Source organism: Panthera leo, chromosome C1 (genome assembly GCF_018350215.1).
Source record: "Panthera leo isolate Ple1 chromosome C1, P.leo_Ple1_pat1.1, whole genome shotgun sequence".
Lineage (NCBI taxonomy): Eukaryota > Metazoa > Chordata > Mammalia > Carnivora > Felidae > Panthera > Panthera leo.
The window spans coordinates 156,910,798-156,931,889 of NC_056686.1; the positions used below are offsets into that span (position 1 = coordinate 156,910,798).

Consider the following 21,092-nt stretch of genomic DNA (forward strand, 5'->3'; position numbering starts at 1 on the left):
GGGGGGTGCAGAGAGGCAGAGAAAGGGAGAGAGAGAATCCCAAGCAGGCTTCTGGCTGTCAGCAAAGATCCCAACATGGGATGAAGCCCACTAACCATAAGATCATGACCTGAGCTGAAATCATGAGCCCAAATCAAGAGTCAGATGCTTAACTGACTGAGCCATCCAGGCACTCCATGGGTTCCTTTTTTTAAAAATCAACTCAGGGCATGTGGGTGGCTCAGTGGGTTGAGCGATCGACTTTGGCTCAGGTCATGATCTCACAGTCTGTGAGTTCAAGCCCCGCGTCGGGCTCTGTGCTGACAGCTCGGAGCCTGGACCCTGCTTCAGGTCTGTGTCTCCCTCTCTCTCTGCCCCTCCCCCACTCACGCTTTGTCTCTCTTGCTCTCAAAAATAAATAAACATTAAAATAAATAAATAATCAACTCTATTGAAGTTTAATTTACATGCAATAACATTCTAAGTAAATGGTTTGGTTGATTTTGATATATGTATACAGTATGTATACATATATCAAAACATAGACATTTTCATCACATCAAAAGATTCTTTGTGCCTGTTTGCAATCCTTTCCCCACTTAAACAACCACTGATCTGCTTCTTATCAATACAGATTCATTTTGTGTTTCCTGCAATTTCCTATAACTTTGAGTCTATAGAAGGTAGTCTCTTGTCTCTGGTTTTATGCCTGGCTTAGGATATGCAGAAAATCTGTCATCCTCTGGTGTATCTCTCCAATTCTCTGACTGCAAGGTGCAACCTAAGTCATTTGGAGGCACAACCTCTGCACCATCCCCCTTCCATCAAAGTCTACACAGGCCTCTGTCCCTGAACTTTATTAATGCAATTGAGCTTATTGTTCTGGCTTCTGAAGGCCAAGGCTATGGGCTGCTGTGAGCTATGCCCCTTCTGTGGGAGAAAATAACATCACACTTGCTAACCCTCCCCCTGTGCCGTTAGGGAGAGGTCAGTGCTCTCCTTTCATGAAGTGGAGACACTGCTTACAAGACAACAAAATATCTGAGCTGTTGTCCTAAAAGCCAGCAGGAAACGGGAGCTGGACCCTAACCCCAAGAGCAGTACATGGGCCGTCCCAGGGCTCTTGGGTCCTTCACCACTTAACTTTTCTGAGCCTAGCTCGGCTTATTCATTCATGGGATGAGGAGCCTGAAAAGATTGTCTTTAGGTCCCTCCACCCCTACCTACCGCATGATCTTCCACCTGTTCTAAATGCCTTCTCACCCTTGGCTACTTTATTTTCCTGACTTTCTACAGACATGAAATGGAAAATGAAAACTGAAATGAAAAATGATGGAAAGAAAGCCATATATGTAATGACTATAGTGCAAATCAGTAAGTTGGCAGAATTTAACCCCGTGGACAAAGTGAAATAAGATTAGGGAAATGAGTGCAATTGCTGAGTGTAGTGACTCAGACGGGATGCTGTATTTCTCAGACTTTACTGGGAAAATGACACCCACTCTTGTGCTCCCTGTTTTTGCCTCCAGCTGTCTCGTCAGTGCCTGGGCCTGGGTCTCAGAGGGCATGAAATCTGCGGCGGACCTGCATCAGTGAGTGCCCCCACCCCGGCTTACTCCAACCCCCAGGGAGGCATAAATATTTAAAGTGGGTGTGCTACAAATAGTCTGCTTCAAACTTGCCCTTAACAGATAGACTGGAACACGCCATTTTATTTCCCCAGAAAATAATTTGGAAAGTAGATATAAATCCTAATACTATGCTTGTGTGTCTTTTATGTTCTATTTCCAGAAAACTTGGCAAAGCAATTGAGTTGGAAGCAATAAAACCAACTCATCAGGTCCTGAGTGTACATGAAAAGAAGAGAAAATCCGTGAGTCAAATCTTAAAGCAAGATTTCTGTCTTTGACCCTAGGAATAAACGGTGATCGAAAGTGATGCTAGGTTTCAGGAATTTGCCAGAATAAGAAACACAAACTCAAGATTTATCTACAGAGATGTTTGTTAAAGCATTGTTTACAATAGTGAAAAACTAGAAACATCTTCATCATCCAAAAATAAATCATGATAATTTGAATGGCATATTATGCAAGCATCAAAAATCTTATTATAGAAGAATTTAATGATATGGAAATTTTTTCACTATATAGTGTTAAATAAAAATGATCTCAATTTTTTAAACTATTTGTAAATATATGTATATATGAATAGAAAAAAATCTAGAGGAACCTCCTAAGAATATTAATAAGAATTATATCTACATAGTGGAATTCAAGGTTATTTTTATTTCATTTATTGTACTTTTTGTATTTACATTGTTTTTCAAGGAATAGATATTCCTTTTGTAAACAGGAATTATATGCACAATTTTTAGAAAGACGTGCTTTTCTGTGCTTAACAGCTTCAGATTAGGTAAAGGCAATAATGGATATAGTCCTCAAATAAAATTAGAAAAAAAAAAAAAGAGAACAGCTAAATACTTTCAGGACACCTGGTCCTCTTATCTAGCGCATTCTGTAGTCTTCCTGTCTACCTCTCTTCCAGAACAGTTTCATCCGTGTTTCTTTTTCTTTTTCTTTGTGTGTCATACAGTTGTTAAGCACTTTAAAATATATTTTCAGGTGATGTGAAGGGGTGTTTGATTAACGCTGCTTAGCTCTGATAGGGGTGAGGTCATGGTCGCTATTTGTTTCAAGGCCAGGTGCAGGTAAGAAGCAGTAATGGTGGTCCTTGTGAAGGAAAGGGGTGGTGGTGAGGGGAGTTTCAAGTGACCACAGCCTGATAAAGCAGGTCCTAAAGGTAATAAGTTAGTAAGATGAGGGAATTTGTAAAAGTCCTGATGGAAGATAAATGATCCGAAAACATTTTTATTCAGATGCATTAAACTGAGTCAGGAAATGGATTTGATGTTTGTGTGAACCTATATGTATTTTTACCAGAATGGATGTTCTGCTGAGGGCTGGGGTGATGGGGGAAATTTACAGTAATTACTAAAAAGCAATATAATCTTCCACCTTCACAAACAAACTTAATAAACACTGAACACCAGTCAATATTTCATTAATTACAAAATAGTTCTCATAACCCCGTATTTATATGATAGTCACTAGCATTTCCTTAGTACTTACCATAAATTAGGCACAGTGACATTATCATTATTATCACAGTGCTTTGGATAATTCATTCCATGATCCCCCAAATCGCTGTCCAGTTCAGAGTCTTCATTTTGGCCTTTCTTCTCCTTGCTGCTCCCCCAAAACCCCGGCCCACTCTCTCACAGAAGATAAAAATGAGCATTTTTTTAAAAAGTGAATTTGTTCCACATTTCACAGAGTCAAAAGTGACATAATGCACAAAATTATTTTCATCGTATTTGTTACATAAATTGTATATTCCAAATTTAATCAGCTGGTAACATAAAAGTGCAATGTTGCTAGGTCTCAGTGTGATTGAGTGATAGCTGAGCTGTGGGCCTGCAAAAAAGTCTACGGTCCAGGAAGAAAAAGTTTTGCCTCATAGAATCTGATCTCCTTGGGGGTTGGCTAGGGGCATTTTTATCATTATTGTCCTTTTGGCTGTTGAAAAGCAGGAGAAAAGTTAATTATAATTAAGAATTCAATCTCTTTGAGGGGTGCCTGGGTGGCTCAGCTGAGCATCTGACTCTTGATTTGGGCTCAGGTCATGATCCCAGGGTCGAGGGATCGAGTCCCGGGTGGGGCTCCGTCTCCCCCTCAGCTCCTCCCCCCTGCTCACGCACACTTGTGCTCTCTCTCTCTTTCTAAAATAAAAAAATTTAAAAAAAAATTGTTTTAAAGAATTCAATCTCTTTGAAATTAAAACAGTATTCATTTCAGGGGCCATGAGACACTTCATAAAATTAGCACATCCAGGACTATTATAGACTGTCATGGCGCTAGAAGTTGGGCCACGTGAAATGATGTGGAAGAGCCAATGGGAGCGAAAGTGACGCCAGATTCTGCAAGACCCCCTCCACACAGATTGTACACATTTATATTGTTTCTACAAGTTTTTATATAGTCACATCGTTTACGTAGAAATCATTCTTTTACCAAATGCACTCAAGCTAAATCCTGTCAAGAGATTTTTGACATGGGGAAAAGATAGTTTGACTACTTTTCTCAGGACTTTGAAATTCCTATGAACTGTGATCGTGACTGTGCCAGAATTTATAAGCCAGCCCCATGACTCAACAAAAAGAAAATAAAATCATTTTTCTTTTTTTCTGTTCATAGCTTGATAATGAAGTTGAAAAGGCAGCAAACCTTGTCATTAGCAACTGGAATCAACAAATCAAGGCAAGTATACATACAAATGTCATTTATGTGAACTCAGTTTTTAGGATTGAAACTTTTTGCCTTTGCATGAATGTGATCATGTGTTTTAGTGTTAGTCTTTCTAAGTGCTAACTGAAGAGAAACATGTTTCTTCACCTGAGTTTTTAAATAGATATATCTTTCAACTAAACCAACAGAAGAGCAGGGGTCTAAATATGGTTATTATTTATAACTAACAGACATAGCATTTATTGTATGCCACATGCTATATATTTTTATTAAATCATCACAACACCCCCCCCCAAAAAAAAACCCAACCCAATGTGGTATGTGACCTGTATTGTTCCATTTGACAGATGGGTGGGGAAACTGAGACACAGAGAAGTAAATCATATGCCTAAATCTGGTTAATGGTTGAACCAAGAATTGTTATAAGTCGTTGGGTTCCAGAGTCACTGCTCTTACCCATTACACTACACTGACTGCCTCTCTTTATAATCTGTAACTTAGGGCAGGAGACAAATACTATCTGAGTTTTGGATTTATCATTCATAGAAGGGCATTCGTGATCGCTGTGTCACTAGTGAGAGGAGTACCGTGAAGGGTGGGGAGCGATATGTAAAGAGGAACACATATATTGATCCACAAATATGTATGGTCCGCTTCTTGTAGTCCACACTGTACTAGGATATAGTTCCTATTTTCAAGTAATTTAAAATGTAGTTGGCTAGATAACATATGTGCAGGAAACAGTAAATGAATTCTAGGGAGAGGAATTATGATCTGGTGTGAGAATTTAGAGCATATCATTATAGGTTCTTAAGCAGAGAGAATAACAGATGGAACCTATACATATGTACAGAAGATAATTCTAGAATAATCTGGTTTAGGAGGAATTCAAGTAGAAAGAACTAGAAACCAGTGCAGAGGGAATCTGCTAAGAAAGCCCAGTGATCTGTTTTACTAGAACTTGTGCTTCAAAAGTTGAACTCCATTTTCATCTCCAGAGTGTTAATGCCCAAAGAGAACTTTCCCCAGCAGACAGCTGCTAGTGGCAAATAACTAGAGAGGCCCTCAAAACTATAAGGCAGCCCCAACTCAGCCCTCAGGGTTGACTTTGAAGCTCCTTCATTAAAACCAATGGCTCCATAAGACCAAGGACATTAAGAAATGTTTGAGATAAATGAATTTCTATACCCACAATAGTAGTAGTGGTAAAAAGAATGCTCATGAGAACCACTTTTATAAGAAATGTTTAAAAGTCCCATAATCAGCACCCAGTCATGTGTTTTTAGTTTTGCTCTTGATTTTAGGAGCTTTCTTAAACAGGCTTTGTGTTTAAAAATCCATTCTCTAAATATTCAGCTTTCACCAGAAACTCAATATAACGAACCAAAAGAGAGAAACTGGGCTCAGCAGCTGTAATTGCTTTCAAGAACAAAAGAAGCATCTTTTATTCTTTCCCAGTTCCCAGCAAGTAATTTTTCTAAATAAAATGATCCTATTTTTTTATGAAGAGTGACAGAGAAATTAGAGAACATAAAATTCTTGAGCTCGAATAATTTTCTCCCCAGCTACAGTTGAAGGGTTTCCACATGTAATGAAGTGTGGTCTATTTGGGAGACAGAAATGGAAGCCTTAAAGGACCAAATGCTCTTCCCTCACGCTCTCATTTTTCCGGGGTTGTGTGACTGGAGGCAGAGAGAGAGGGCCAGTGGCTTCCTGTTCCTTGAATTCCCTTTTGCAGAGCCTTCATAGGTTTAGAGACATTTAGAAGGCGTCGCCTCTGATTCCTAAAGAGAGAGGGAACTGAACTTTTCCCTTCATTGCCTGGTTTTGCAGTCCTTGCAACCTTGAGGTGAAAAACTAAACAGTCTTCCAATCAAGCCAGTTCCTGAACAGGCTGAATCCAATTCAAACCAAGTTCTGTTTGTTTATTTTCTCTCTGGAACAGCATCTTCTGCCAAGTTGGAACTGTGTAGAATGGGAAATGATCACCTGACTCATAACCCACTTTGAGGTTTAAGGCACCAACAGAGTAGGGAGACTTTGAACCCTTCTTCCTTCCCAACTCCCAGTCCCCTGCCGCAAATGCAGGCCATTTCACAGAATGCCAGTCAAATGCGCAGGATATCAGGAACAAATCTCCCCCTTGCTTTAAGTTTTAAGAGAGCATCTTAAAATGACCTCAATTGTGGCCCAGGTTGATTTTTAAAAATGATGCAGGCAGTCTTCCATGTTTGCTGTGATGTTTTTGTGGGAAAGCTGTTCCCTTCATTATGCTAGCTAGAACAATGGTTTGGAGACTTGTAGGCCTTTGTGATTTGGAGAAATGTATAATGTTCTCGAGTGCACTTGCTATAATAAAAAAATATACATTGTTTTCAGGGAAAAATGTTAGCTACTGTTTTATTGTAGGCAGATTTTGAGGTGAGGGCAGAAATGAAGATCTCAAAATACACAATCATTTAAGCTAGCACATGAACACAACTTGTTTCAAAACAGAAGAGTTTTTCTCCTGACATCCATTTCTGATCCGTTTTTGGTTTTTGTATGTTTTTGACTCTAGGCCAAGAAGAAATTAATGGTGAGTACCAAGAAGCATGAAGCACTTGCCCATCTTGTAGAAAGCTCCAAGCAAACTGTGACTAAGAAGGAGAAGCAGAAGGTAACCTGTCTTGGCTGGCTGTGTGCATGTGGCTTGGAGACCAACGGGTTTCCTACTCTGACTTCTGAACACGAGAGAACTGGCTGATTCTCTGCTCTGTATGGGGTCTCTGCAGAGCTGTTATGTGGCAGAATAGGAGAGGGATTCTAAATCATTTCTAATCCACATCTATTTTTAAAAATTTTTTAATGTTTATTTCTGAGAGAGAGAGAGAGAGAGAGAGAGAGTGGAGTAGGGGCAGAGAGAGAGGGAGACAAAGAATCTGAAGCAGGCTCCAAGCTCTGAGCTGTCAGCACAGAGCCGGACACGGGGCTCGAACTCACGGACCACAAGATCATGACCTGAGCTGAAGTTGGATGCTTGACCGACTAAGCCACCTAGGTGCCCCCCATGGTCCACATATATTTTTAAATTTTTTAAAATGTTTTTTATTTATTTTTGAAGGAGAGAGAGAGATAGAGCATGAGCGGGGGAGGAGCAGAGAGAGAGGGAGACACAGAATCTGAAACGGGCTCCAGGCTCTGAGCTGTCAGCACAGAGCCCAATGCGGGGCTCAAACTCACAAACTGTGAAATCAGGACCTGAGCCAAAGTCGGACGCTTAACCGACTGAGCCACCCAGCCACCCCGGTCCACATGTATTTTTAAAAGGGATTATTGACAGACGATAAATTAGGCCAAGGGTGTCCAAATTTTTTGATAGGGACCCCTTTCAATATCTCTCAGCCCAAAAAAATTAAAAAAAAATACCCATTCATATATAATGAATTGTACAATGTACCTTATTGATGTTGTACATAATATAGAGCACTTCATATATTGTACTAATATGTTATGAACATTATAAAACATAAAAAAGTGTTTGAAGGGTGACATAAAGATGAAAAAGTATTTTAAATGATTAGCTAATGATGACGCCTTCAAACGATCACTGAGTGACATTTCCAGGCAAAACATACACTTCGGCAAGTTTCAGCCTTGATCTTAGGAAATGTAAACTCCTATTTCTAATGCTCCTCTTGGTAGTGTTAAACCTTCTGGTTAACTTCTTGTGAGATTTCACCAGATCGTCCCAGATTTTGCTTTTCCTGTGGGCGATGACGCACTCATAACCAGGAGCCAGAGAAAGCATCAGCTCTGACATTTTCTCCTGGCTTTCTTATGCTTCCATTGGCAGTACTGATGTCAATCTACATCTTCTTAGCAGAAACCTTTTTAAGACATTTGTTAACTTTGTGTGTGTAACCTAATTAAAGCTAGATGATAATTCTGTAAATCCCCACGCCCCGGACACATGCGGATGGCCACATGTCCCAGGATGCTGAAAGTGAAGACATTTTGTGAAGGCCTGTGTCAGCTGCCTATGCTGTGAAATCCCCACTCTCCCTCCAGAGCACACAACTGTCTATGTGTGGGCACCCGTGTTGATTCACATGTTAAATAAGAGTAAGCTCCATTACTGTTTTCAGGTAAAAATGAACACAAATAATACTGGAGATATAATAGATTATCTTGCACACTTCTGGTGGTGCGTGCTCCAAATTGGAAACCTTTGAAATAGTATCTTCCCTAAAAGATAGAGTCCCCCTAAGGAAACGTGGGCAGCACCACGGCAACCCAAAACACTATGAAAAGAGAAAGAAACTTGTCATTGCAAGTAACGTTATCACTTCATCTGAAGCAACTATTAGTCAAATAACTTAAATTCATTGTTAGCAAGGTTTTACAATGTTCTTATTTCTTCCCATGTCAATCTTTGCAGTATGAAATGATCACAACTCGAATTGAATAATGAGGCAGCTTCTGCGGAGGCAAAACCACAGTCTGTTCAAATGCTAAACACCAGGGCCAGTCCTAGGCATTCAGAGCCCTCATTAGAAGTTATTTTTCACTGATGTCAAGCAATAACATAGAGAAAAGCTCAGGGCAGCTAAATGGTGGATTTCCTTTTCCTTCCCTCATTAGCAGCTTCCCTGGGCTGTCGAAGCCAATGGACTTCCTCTGGCCTCCTCCGACTGATCCTGTAACCGTGGCCCTTGGCTGTCATTTTATCCAGACCCCTACCATCTTCATTGCTTTTTCTGGGAGCTTCCTTTGTTTTACTTTTTTTCTTTTCTTTTTCTTTTTTCAGTCCTAAGGCTAAACACCTAAGGCAGCATTCCCTTTTTGCATTTCCCATAGAAGTGCCCCTCATCTCCGACCTGAGCAGGGCTGGCTTTTCACTGCTCAGCAGTTCTTTCCGTTTCCTGCTCAGCAGTCCTTGTTCTCAGCAGAAACTGATCTAAATCATTCTTCTTCCACCTCCATCCTCACCACCCATCTCAGCAGACTGACTCTCTCGCCTCCTTCCTCACAGAGTAAATGGAAGTCAGCTCAGCCACCTGCCTATTAAAGGCATATGTGCAATGGGACAAGCCAATTCTTCGTGTGCTTGGATTCCCATCCCATCCTGCCTCCCAGAGATGTTTCTTTTGACTCTTTCTCTTTCTCCTATATCTCGGACATAACCCTCTCTAATAGCTGCTTCTCATCAGTCAACATGCTGTCTGGGGAAAGTGGGGAGAGGCAGGGATTCACCTTTTTGTGGCCCTGTTCCTCTCCAGATTTTTAATCATCTCCTTTTTACAATAATATTTATTTACAAAATATTTATTTATAAAAATATTTATTAAAAGGGCTGTGTGTTCTCTGTCTCCATTTCCTCACCTCCTGATTCACACCTCAAACTATACTAATCAAGCTTCCCCCCAATCCTACTAAGAGTGTTCTTGCCTGGAAAACAATGTCATCCTTGTTGCTAAAGCCAATGTGTACTTCCTGATTCTTATTTTATTTAACTTCTTGGAAGCATTAAGCATTGTTGACTTATGCCTTCTAAAAAAATTCTCTTTAAAAAAATTTTTTTTTACTGTTTATTTTTGAGAGAGAGAGAGAGAGAGAGAGAGAGAGAGAATGAGCGGGGGAGGGGCAGAGGGAGAGAGGGAGACACAGAATCCAAAGCAGGCTCCAGGCTCTGAGCTGTAGGGCTCAAACTCATGAACCACGAGATCACAACCTGAGCCAAAGTCAGACACTCAACACATGAGCCACCCAGGTTCCCCAACGTTCTCTTAACTTCAGCAATATCTTACTCTTTTGGGTTTTTTTCTTTTGGGCAATTTTTTCTTAAACTCCTTTATGGACTTCTTTTTTTCTGCCTGACCTTTATATATTGCTTTTCCTGATGATTTCTCTCCTGGGACTCATTCTGTTTTATTCAGCATTGTATTTCCAGGGTCCAACGCAGTATTCTCAAAATCAGGTACTCAATAAGTAACCAGTACGCAATAAATATACTCTCAAAGTTTCAACTACCATATCTATGCTGATAATAACCAAATTTATATCTCCAGCCCAACCAGTCTCTAAACTGCCTTCTGGCACCTCAAACTCAACATCCAAGATTGGAGCCATTATTTCCCTCTACCAAAAATATTCTTTATTGCTGTGTTTTCTGTATCTTTTAAATATTACCAGTTAACATAACCTTGCTGTTCTACCTCCTAAATGAAATACTTCTTGAATTTTTCTACTCGCACTCATCTCCCAGACCACCATCACCATCGCTTGGATTACTCTGGCTGATTGGTCTCTTGGCTTTCAGCATTGCTTCCTTCTCCTCCCCCAGCCCCCACCATCTATAAGCCCACCCGATTTTTCTGAAACTCGAAAATGAGCATATCATCCTCCTTTTTAAAGGCCTCCTTTTACTGGCTTCCTCACCAATCTTACCCCCATTTTAAGTTTATTCACTCAGGGTCATTTCTGTGAGCACCGAAGTCTCAGCTTACATGTCATTTTAATCCCAAGGCTAGTTTAGGTGCCCCTCTTGGTGCTCCAGTGACACCTAATCCTTGTATCATTCCAGGATTGATCATTCCAGGATTGATCACACAGGATAGTGATGGCCCTGTAGGTCTCTGACTAGAGGGGGGAGACTACCTAGTTCCCTTTTCTAGTCCCAGAGCCCAGTACGTGATGCATTGTGGCACTCAGTAAATGTTTGATGAATAAATTAATGAGATGTTTGTTCCTAGAGAAAGAAGAAAAAAGAAAAAATCTTCAATTTTGCCAGATTTTTGGTAGAGGTTTCTGAGAATTTCCTTAAATAAGAATATAAAACTCTACATTCTTCTTTTATATCTATTTGGGATTATTTGTTGTAAATTTGTTGAGCAGAAACTTCTAGTCAATAGCTCTCTAGTGTAGGCTGATGAATGTGAGTAGTCACCTCAAAAGTGATTTCGTTCTCATTGCCAGGGTGGCGGGGGGTGGCGATGAGCATTCTCAGTAAGAATCTAAGGATTATGATTTAGCAAAGTATGGCCATGGCACACTTCCAGCCTTTTCACTATATTGTCATCAGGTTAAAATTCACAAGCTCATGTTTCCATAGATAAATGTGGTTCATTACACTTGATATACAAAACCAAATGTGTCCTGTGTAAGTCATACATCAGAGCTGAGGGACAGTTGAATGGCTAGCATATCGACTCAAATAATAAAGTGAGTGGTATTAATATTCACCATTTTGGATGAATGTTCTTCGTTACTGAAACATTAGTCAAAATATTCTTAAGCATAAAGAAGGTCATTTTTAAAAGTCTTTGTCTCTGTCCTTGAAACTCCTAAACTGCTTAAGTCCCAGGGATCTTTGGTACTCCTTCACCTGTGGTTTGGGGACCATTTGCATCAGAATTACCTGAAGAGATGGCGAAATTCAGATTTCCCAATCCCATTACAGAACTAAAGAGTCAGTATTGGCACTTGTGGGACCCCAAAAATCTGCCATTTTATAAGCACTCAGGTCCTTCCTAGGCATATTCAAGTTTGAGAATCATTCGTGTTAACACAACTTCCTTTGTTCTCAAAGATGTGAAATTACTTCTCTGAGCATTTTGAGAAGCAATTTCAGCTACCCTGGTGCAGAGAATTTTTTATCACTTTGATTTTCCAGAAGACTTCACGATCAGATAGCCACGTTTGGTGGCAGGCAAGAGGGGGTTCTTTGTGAAGGAGCAGATCACTGGGGAGCAGGATAAGGGGAAAGCACCTGTCAGCTGCCCATAACTTGTAGTGAACATTAGCATGTGCCTCAGGCTCTTCACCGGTGATCCAGTTCTAAAGTTACATGGCTGCATAATCTCTACCTGTCCTGGTAGGAAACACCAGGGTACAAGGATTTACCAAATAGAGTACAGGAATCACTGGTAGGTGACAGTCTTGAGCTGGAGGTTTTTAATCTGTGCTTGTTTCCCCTCACTGTCATTTGGTCTCCTCCTTGATTTGATGAGCACGGGCACATCATGTCACACTTAAGGACCTCAGTTTCCTCATTTGAAAAATTGAAGGAGGGGCTGAAGGAGGGGTGCCTGGGTGGTTCAGTTGGTTAAGCGTCCAACTCTTGATTTCCACTCAGGTCATGATCTCACGGTTCGTGAGTTTGAGCCCCACATTGGGCTCTGCGCTGACAGTGTGGAGCCTGCATGGGATTCTTCTCTCTCTGCCCCTCCCCTGTTCTCTCTCTCTCTCTCAAAATAAATCAATAAACTGTAAAAAAAAAAAAAAAAAAAAAAATGAAGGAATCATATTGAAAGGCCCTTAGGTTTCCTTTCAGGTCTGATACCCCTTTTCTCTGAGAAAAATCTTTAATTTTGTCATCTATAGCTACTATTTATGACTTTAGCTGGGAATTGAGAAATGTCTCATTGGGATATACATAATTCTTTACCTGGAATTACAAAGAGCCTTGATAAATGTGTTAATGAATATGTGGCACTGACCTTTTCCTTCAGCTCCTCAGTAAACTGAAAAAATCGACTGAAAAGTTGGCAAAAGAAGATGAAAATTACTACCAAAAAAACCTGGCAGGCTGTGCTACCAGGCTGAAGTGGGAAAACACATTAGAAAACTGCTACCAGGTGAGTTCTGTGTTCACATTTTTCTCTTCTTCCATTGGGCTCTGTGAGGCCTTGAAAATGAAGGTCAGATCTACACTTATGGGACCTGATGGTCTCTGCCCTTGGCTAGGACCCTCACTCTAGAGGTGACTTTAGACAAACCACATAACTTCTAATTGTTTCCATTTCTCTGTGGATACAATAACCAGTGAATATTTATTGAGTGTCATTGGCTAGAATCTAATTCTCAATGGGCACAAAGGCACTCAGCTAACTTCAAAAAGTGCTGTCAAAGTAAAGTATTAGGTACTCAGAAATGAGTTTTAGGCCTGAGAGCTGATTTATACAGTGATCACTTAATGCGGTTCCTTTGTGTCTAAGGCTCAGTGGCGGGCACTGGAGCAATAATGACAGTCCCGTCTCAACTTGGGATGTGTACAGTTTAGCAGCAAGGAAGACGTCTAAAGAAAGAATTGTGGCAAATTCTCCAATAAAAATTAAGAAGTGTGAACAAGCAAGTCACGAAAGGGAAAATCAAAATCACCGACAAACATATGAAAAGATGCTCAATCACTTGGCAAAAATTAAAAAGTAGCAATGCCAAGTACTGCTAAATAAGAATTGCTGGGAAACAAGAATTCTTGTCCCTCTCTAGTGAGAATAATTTGATGGTATCTAGTAAAACTAAAATGTGCATGTATTTACAACATGCAGGTCCCCTTGTAGGCTTACATCCTAAAAAAAAAAAAAAATTTACACCTGTATACCGTTATGTATAACAATATTTATTGTAGGACAGGTTTATAACAGTAAGAAAAAATTGTACACAATCTTCGTGCCTCTCAATAGAGGAATTACTCTAAAAATTGCTCTAATTTAGAAAGTAGACTAATATTATATCTAGCAATAAATATTAATTAAAACTACACTTAAACACAAATTACCTCAAAAAACATGATGTTGAAGAAAAGAAACTGCTATTCATACAGTGTATGTAAACTAAAGCATTTGAAAAACGCACACCTCAAACTACAGTGTTTTTATGTGTGTGTTTGTAAACTTATACATATAGACTGAATGTATGTTGGAGGAAGGAAATGGGAATTCAACAGGCTGCCACATACAGCCACGCAGCTTGTGGACATTCTGGCAGAGGACCAAAAAAAACCCCACAAAAAACAAACAAAAAACAAAAAACAAAACAAAAAAACCCCAGGCTTAAAATTTACTCTAACTACTGTATATCTGAATAGCTTGGTTCTCTATTTTTAAAGTCAACATAAATATGACCAGCTTAAATAATTCTCAATTCTGGGTGCTAAGAACATGAACGTTTGGGTTTATTTTTTCCCCGTATTTTAAGTTAAAAAAATGTTTAAAGCAAGGTACAGTTGCAAAAAGAGGCAATCACGATACAATTCGATAAGCACAGTACTGTGTGGATGATAATGGCCAACATGTAACAGGTGCTGCTTATGGACAGGCACTGGGTTAAGTATATCCACTGCATTATATTCTGCATTCATCACAACATTTTGAAGAGGTCATAATTTTATTCTCAGTTTATAGTGAGGGAGTGGAGGCTGAGAGACATGAAGGAACTTGCCCAAGATGGCAATAAGGTTCAACGTAGGCAGTCTGATGCCACGGCCTTAACCTCTACTCTCTGCTTCGGCGTTAATAGGAGCTGGGCAAGCAGAAATGGAGGAGCTGGGCAAGCAGAAATAAAAGAGCTGTGTTTAGTCTCTTGTTATTGCACTTTCAAAGTAGGATAGATGCAGTTAGGAAAAAACGGGGAAATTAAAGGAGAGACAAAAATTAGGCCATAGAGGAAGAAATGAGAATAAACCCTTCTTTAATTTATGCCTTCAAACATAGGGTCCTGGTACTTTCCTTGCTTTTGTTGACTAGGTTTTACATGCAGATGGTGAGAAAGGGCCAAGGATTTAATTTCCAACCTTATCCATCTGAAACCTGGCCCTCCAAACTGGCTCTGGTCTTGCCTCATCCCCTGGGACTGCTCAGTGGTATTGTGGTTGTCCACAGAGGCTGGCTTCCTTGGAAGCCCTGTTAGATTATGGGAAAGAAATTGCTGTTCCCATCCCATCTTCCAGACACCCTTCAAGGGTGATAAGAAAAATATTTCTCTATGTCTCCACCCTTCTCACCTCTACATCACGGCAATGGAGGATAATTATGGTTCTTAACCGGTATGGCTGCCATTTCTGGTGTAGGTGACATCCAGCTGGCCTTCAAAATGTCTTAGATAACTGCTCTTAATAACTACCTTCTCAGAGGCTCTTACTAGGTCTCTCTTTCCTTTTTTCTGAGTTTTCTTTCTTCCTATTAGAGTCCTCCTACACCTGACCTCCAGACCCATCCCCCTTTAAGCAGCCTTAACTTTTATATTGAAGCATCATGGAAAGGATCTTCTTTGTTTGTAAAGATTCTCTGATGGTGACAAGATACACATTTATTTACACTTTGAAAGATGTCTCGGCAGACAAAAACACAGACTCTTAAATATAGAGAACGAGTTGGTGGTTGCCAGAGCAGAATTGGGGGAGGGAGGATGGGTGAAATAGGTGAAGTTCCCTATAAGCGAAGAGTACACTTACATGATGAGCGCTGACTCATGTATAGACTCGTTGGATCGCTATATTGTACACCTGAAACTAATATAACTGTATGTTCATTACACTTGAAGTTTTTTTTAAAAAAAATTCCTTTCAACTCAGCTTTAAAAATATTTAAGACTCAAGATTTTTTATTAGAATCGAAGTCAGGGCACCTGGGTGGCTCAGTCAGTTAAGCCTCTGACTCTTGATTTCAGCTCAGGTCATGATCTCATGGTTTGTGGGTTTGAACCCACATCAGGCTCTGCACTGACGGTGAGGAGCCTGCTTGGGATTCTCTCTCTCTCTCTCTCTCTCTGCCCGTCCCCACTCATGCTTTATCTCTCTCTCTCAAAATCTATAAATGAATAAGCATTTATTTTTAAACAATTAACAAAGAATCTAAGTCAAAATCAGAATCTCCATGAGGAAAAGAAAGATTTCTTTTCGTCCTTCTTGTGTCCTGGTTTTTTACCAGCATGCCAGCATCCACCAATCTTTCACCCCCTCTCCCTTTTAGTTCACACACTCCCTTTTACCGCAGCCTCTTTAGGGCCACCTTCTGCCTCCTGAGTCAAGCCCAGCCTTTCAGACCCGCTTGAGACAACTTCTGCCAAGTAAGTCATCCTTGCCTGGCCCTAACCAAGAACGATTCCCTTATGTTGTATTCCCTTGACTTGTTTATACTCAGTCCACACCAACAAGTTGCTGACTCACATATCACTGTGTTTACACTATTGTTTGCAAACTCAGAAGTAGAAAGTTATATTCATAAAGAGACATAACAAAAGTGGGCTGAGCAGAATTAAAGGGGAATTTTATTGTAAGTGTGGGAGGTGGAAATGTGACAAAGTTCGCTCATTTTCATTTTTTCCTCCATTCTTCCACCAATCTTCTGTAAAAATGGAGTATAAGAATTCATTCAAATGTCCTATAATGTATCCTCCTACCCCTTCTTACTCTCCAAATTAGACTTACAAATTCTTTCAGAGAACATTCATTGACCTGCATTTGAGGCAGGATTTACTAGATCCCAAGAAATGTGAGGTTTCAAATGTGGTTATGAAGTAATAAAACCAATTCCATAAGCCACATGTAAAATTAGTCTTATTATTTATAATCATACTATGTTCAAGTCATATTTCCTACCCTCCAAGAAAAAACAGTTCAGCTGGTAGAAATAATCTTTAATATATTTTGAAAAATAATAGCCACGCTAATAAGAATTACCAAGAGCCAAATGTTTGGTACTAACAGAACTTACTCAAGGAATTATTTATTTTAGAAAGTTATTTGCAGCAAGTGTCAAGGGCATTAAAAACGTTCACTTTCTCAACCAGTATTCTTCATCTGAACCGCAGAACACAGAAAATAATCTGAGTGACTGCTCCCAGTTCTCCTAAGGGTTGTAGTGACTGGTACCAATCTAGATGCAGGGGGGCAGATGGTCACTCACAAGCTGTAAACAGCTGCCTTATGACATTAGGCCTTAATCCTCTCCTAGAACCCATGTTGAAAAATGTAAATTTCTTTCTATAAATCCATCTTGAGAACATAGCTGAAAAACAAACCAATTTCTGCTCAAAATACATTAAAAACAAAAGGGAGGAAACAATCCAGCTGGCTAACATTAAGAAGACGGCTAAATGAATCAAATACACTATATGCAATCCCACAAATAGACCATATTAAGTGGTGTTTTGGGAGACTAACAACATGAAAAATTGCTTTTGTATAAGTTAAGTGAAAAAACAGGGTACCAATTTGACTAATTTGATAGATAATTAGAAAGAAAAAATCTTACATACACGCCACCTAGATGGACTGAAATACACCAAAATGCTAATGGGTTATCTCTAGGTGGAAGAATTATAAATAATTTTTAAATTAAATTTTTTGTGGCCCTTCATAGTCCCAAGATAATGTTTCAAAGCAGCTAGCATGCTTGTTAAAATTCCAATTCCTGAGCGGAATCATCCCTAAATGGGATGAATCAGAACCTTTGAATGGTTTTAGGAAGGCATCTGGGTGATTGCTATGCATACTAAAATTTGAGAGTTCTTGCTCTAGAAAGAACATGATATTTCTTTGATCAGTTTTATGAAAGCAATTTAGATGAAATCTGTCCAAATTTCTTGGGTAGTGCAGACCAGGAGGCCATGACAGAAGGACCAAAAAGAATGAATGAAGAGGATGAATTCTCACAGTGCCTGGGCCGCAGATAGACTTCTAATCTGCTAACTCTGACCATATTCTCCACGTACACACTATTGTAAAAGCAGAGGAGGACAGTTTCAGTTCCTTCAGAGTATTTTGCTTCTCTGCCACCCACTTTATACAAAAATAAAATGATAATAGAAAGCAATAATTCATTAGATGAGATATGGATTTCCCCTTTGCACAGTGGAATTTATCTCTGCCTCTTTTCATGAGCAAACATAGATCATTTTAATGATTTCCCTGAAATGTAATTAAAGTCTCTTAACCATTACCATCTCCACCAAGGGATACTGGTTGTTCCAGTCTCAAATTGAGGCTAGTGGCTCAGCACTTGTCAAAATAAGGAAACAGCTGCCCACTAGGATACAATGTGTTCTTAAACACATTGTTTTTTCTCCTGTCCTTTGTTCATGGTGCTAAACTAGAACAGGTGTTTCTCTAAATCTTTCTCTAAGGTGTAAAGTCTCTTATTGAAGATGGTTCCAGTTGAGGTTCAAGCAACTGAGCAGAATTTGTCCTATAGATTGGTTAGGAAGCATATATCTCTGTCCTTGGAAGAAGCAATACATTGGATAGGCTACTTTTCTGTGTCTTTAATCCTATATCTGGGAAACTGAGGGCACACAACCACTTTCATGGCTGGTGCTTGACAGTATTGAAGACAGACTCAGGAGACTAAGAACAGAAACAAAGGCATTTTTCTCCCACTGACTTATAAAAGTTGTATAGCTTCTGACTCAATAAAGAAGTGGCCATGGGAGAGCAGAGCTCTGGCTTCTTGCTTCAAATGTCATGACACTTGGCACAGAATTGAAATTTTCATGTGATCAGCATAAATTTTCATAGTTACTGCCTGAGCTTTTTACTACTTGCATTTAATAGCAGTGTTAAAATGACTATATACCAATAAACAAAACATGGAATATACATAGAATGGAATATTATTCAGCCTTAAAAAGGAAGGCCATTCTGTCACATGCTTCATGGGTAAACCTTGAAGACTTCATGCTAGGTGAAATTAGCCAGACACAAAAGGACAAAACTTATATGATTCCTCTTATGTGAGATACCAAAGGTAGTCAAATTCATAGAAGACATAAAGTAGAATGATGATTGACAGGGGGTATGGAAAAAGGGGTATGGGGAATTTGGTTTAATGGGTAGAGTTTCAGTTTTGTAAGATGAAAAAAGTTCTGGAGATGGATGATAACTATAGTCGCACAACAATGTTGAATGTACTTAATGACACTGATGTGTACACTTACAAGTGGTTAAGGGGCGCCTGGGTGGCTCAGTCGGTCAAGTGTCTGACTTCGGCTCAGGTCATGATCTCACAGCTCGTAGGTTCGAGCCCCACGTCAAGCTCTGTGCTGACAGCTCAGAACCTGGAGCCTGCTTCAGATTCTGTGTCTCCCTCTCTCTGCTCCTCCCTCCCTCACTCACGCTCTGTCTCTCTCTGTCTCAAAAACAAATAAACATCGAAAAAAAAAGTTTCCAAAGTGGTTAAAATGGTAAGTTTTATGTTATGCAAGTTTTACCACAATTTAAAAAAAATAAATTTTTAAAAAAGTTTAAAGTGACTATACACCATAGATAAAATAACAACTGAATGTGAATGTGATCTACCACAGGGATATAAAGGACTGCCATACTGTATTAGGTCAGTAGGCCCTATAGATGTGCCTAGAGAGGCAGATGGGAGAACCCAATGATCTTTGTGACCACCCCCCTGCACTATCCCCACCCTGCCAAAGGCCTTGAGAAGGACTTGACCTTCTTACTTCCTATGGAAATGCTACCCACCAATTTGACCAAAGCCTTCTTCATGAAAGACTATTGCTGAGTCCTCTTTATTGTGTGGCATGGAGTTGGGTGGGATGGTGGGCGTGAGAGCAACCAACCTGACCTCTGAACAAAGCAGGGACGCCCAGGCTTTGTCCTTACAAAAATGGGATGATGAGCATGTGGTCTTGGGCACCTGCCACCTCCATCAAAGCCCAAAGTCCTCTGTGCACATACCCAGCAGCCTCCCCCCTCCCCCACATGGCCTAGGAATCCCATCTGGCCCAGCCTTCTCACACAATGCCTAGCAGCTGAATTTCCCTGCACTCCCTCAAAACAATCAGCAGCCCAGCTAGCAGTGAGTGGCAAAAGCCTAATAACTAACTTTTTCTAGAATCTTAAGACCAACAAGGGAAATGTGACATCCCTTTGTTTACCCTTCCTAGGTAAAAGTTACGAGACTCTAGGAGTAGAATTTTTATCATTCCACACAAAGTGGAAAGGCTATGTTCCCACCTTCACACAGTGGTCTTCGACCCCCCAGGCCTAATTTTAGGCCAGGATTATGAGTTGATCAGACTTTGGGGTTCTTCTCTTTTCAATAGTTTCCTTAAATTCACCTGCCCCTGCAGAGGCTAGCAGAATGCCTTGTATGTACTATAAACAGTTCTAAAAATATTTAGTGTCTAAATGCACTTCCAAGGTATTGATACGGGTTTTACTGGGCTTCGCTCTCCTTCTCTAGAACTCACAGATGCTTTTCAAATTATTCCTTTTCTCCCCTTTTTTTGGTGAATGTCAGGTAATCCACAACATCACCCTATATACCTTTTGGGCCAAAACAGCCTGGGGAACATATGTGAGTTAAACCAATCCTACATAAGGCTAAACAGGAAATACACCAATCTCCCCCCCACTGCAGCTTGGATGTGGCATAAACAAGAGGCACTCACATAACAGTTCATTCAGACTTTCTTCAGATGTGTCAGTGCTTGGTAGGTAACATTAGTTTTGCACAACAACGGGCCAGTCTTACACCATTTTCCATCCTTTTCAGAGCATCCTGGAGCTGGAGAAGGAAAGAATTAAACTTTTATACAATAACTTAAACCAGTACACCCAACATATTTCTGTTTTTGGCCAAACCCTGACTACAGTGAGTAGTAAAGATTTCTCTATTTCTGATATGCATGGTAAGAAGTGGCAGGAAACATCCTTCAGTAAACTTGCTCTGCTTTCTTGGGTTTTCAGTGTCACACTCAGATTCACCGTGCCATCAACAAGATAGATGTTGAAAAAGACATCCAGGCTCTCATGGAAGAAACTGCAGTCTCATCCACAGAAAATAAATCTGAGTTCCTATTAACCGATTACTTTGTAAGTATGGAATGGAAGGAAGTTCCATTAATGGGGCACCTTAGTCATATATTGAGGGATTTACTTTGGAAAAAAAAATTGAGAGCAATTGTAATTGAAAGTATTGGTTTTTTCATAGTCTGTATAAATAAAAAACAGTATGTGGTTTACAAACTGGACAACAGAAATATGTCTTTGGTGTTCTTTGGAAGGGAGGAAAGTTAAACGGGATTCCAGAC

The 21,092-nt window shown here is 40.0% G+C and overlaps 1 protein-coding gene across 4 annotated transcripts in view; it reads left to right on the top strand.

The window, feature by feature from the left end:
* NOSTRIN (nitric oxide synthase trafficking) overlaps window positions 1-21,092 on the top strand; it is a 60,084-nt gene that overhangs the window by 24,102 nt on the left and 14,890 nt on the right. For all 4 annotated transcript variants that reach the window (XM_042949037.1, XM_042949034.1, XM_042949035.1 and 1 more), the window contains 7 exons: window positions 1,509-1,571; window positions 1,771-1,852; window positions 4,233-4,295; window positions 6,844-6,942; window positions 12,776-12,901; window positions 20,555-20,653; window positions 20,749-20,874. In XM_042949037.1, coding sequence (XP_042804971.1) covers window positions 1,509-1,571; window positions 1,771-1,852; window positions 4,233-4,295; window positions 6,844-6,942; window positions 12,776-12,901; window positions 20,555-20,653; window positions 20,749-20,874 — 658 coding nt within the window. The remainder of the gene's footprint in view (window positions 1-1,508; window positions 1,572-1,770; window positions 1,853-4,232; window positions 4,296-6,843; window positions 6,943-12,775; window positions 12,902-20,554; window positions 20,654-20,748; window positions 20,875-21,092) is intronic.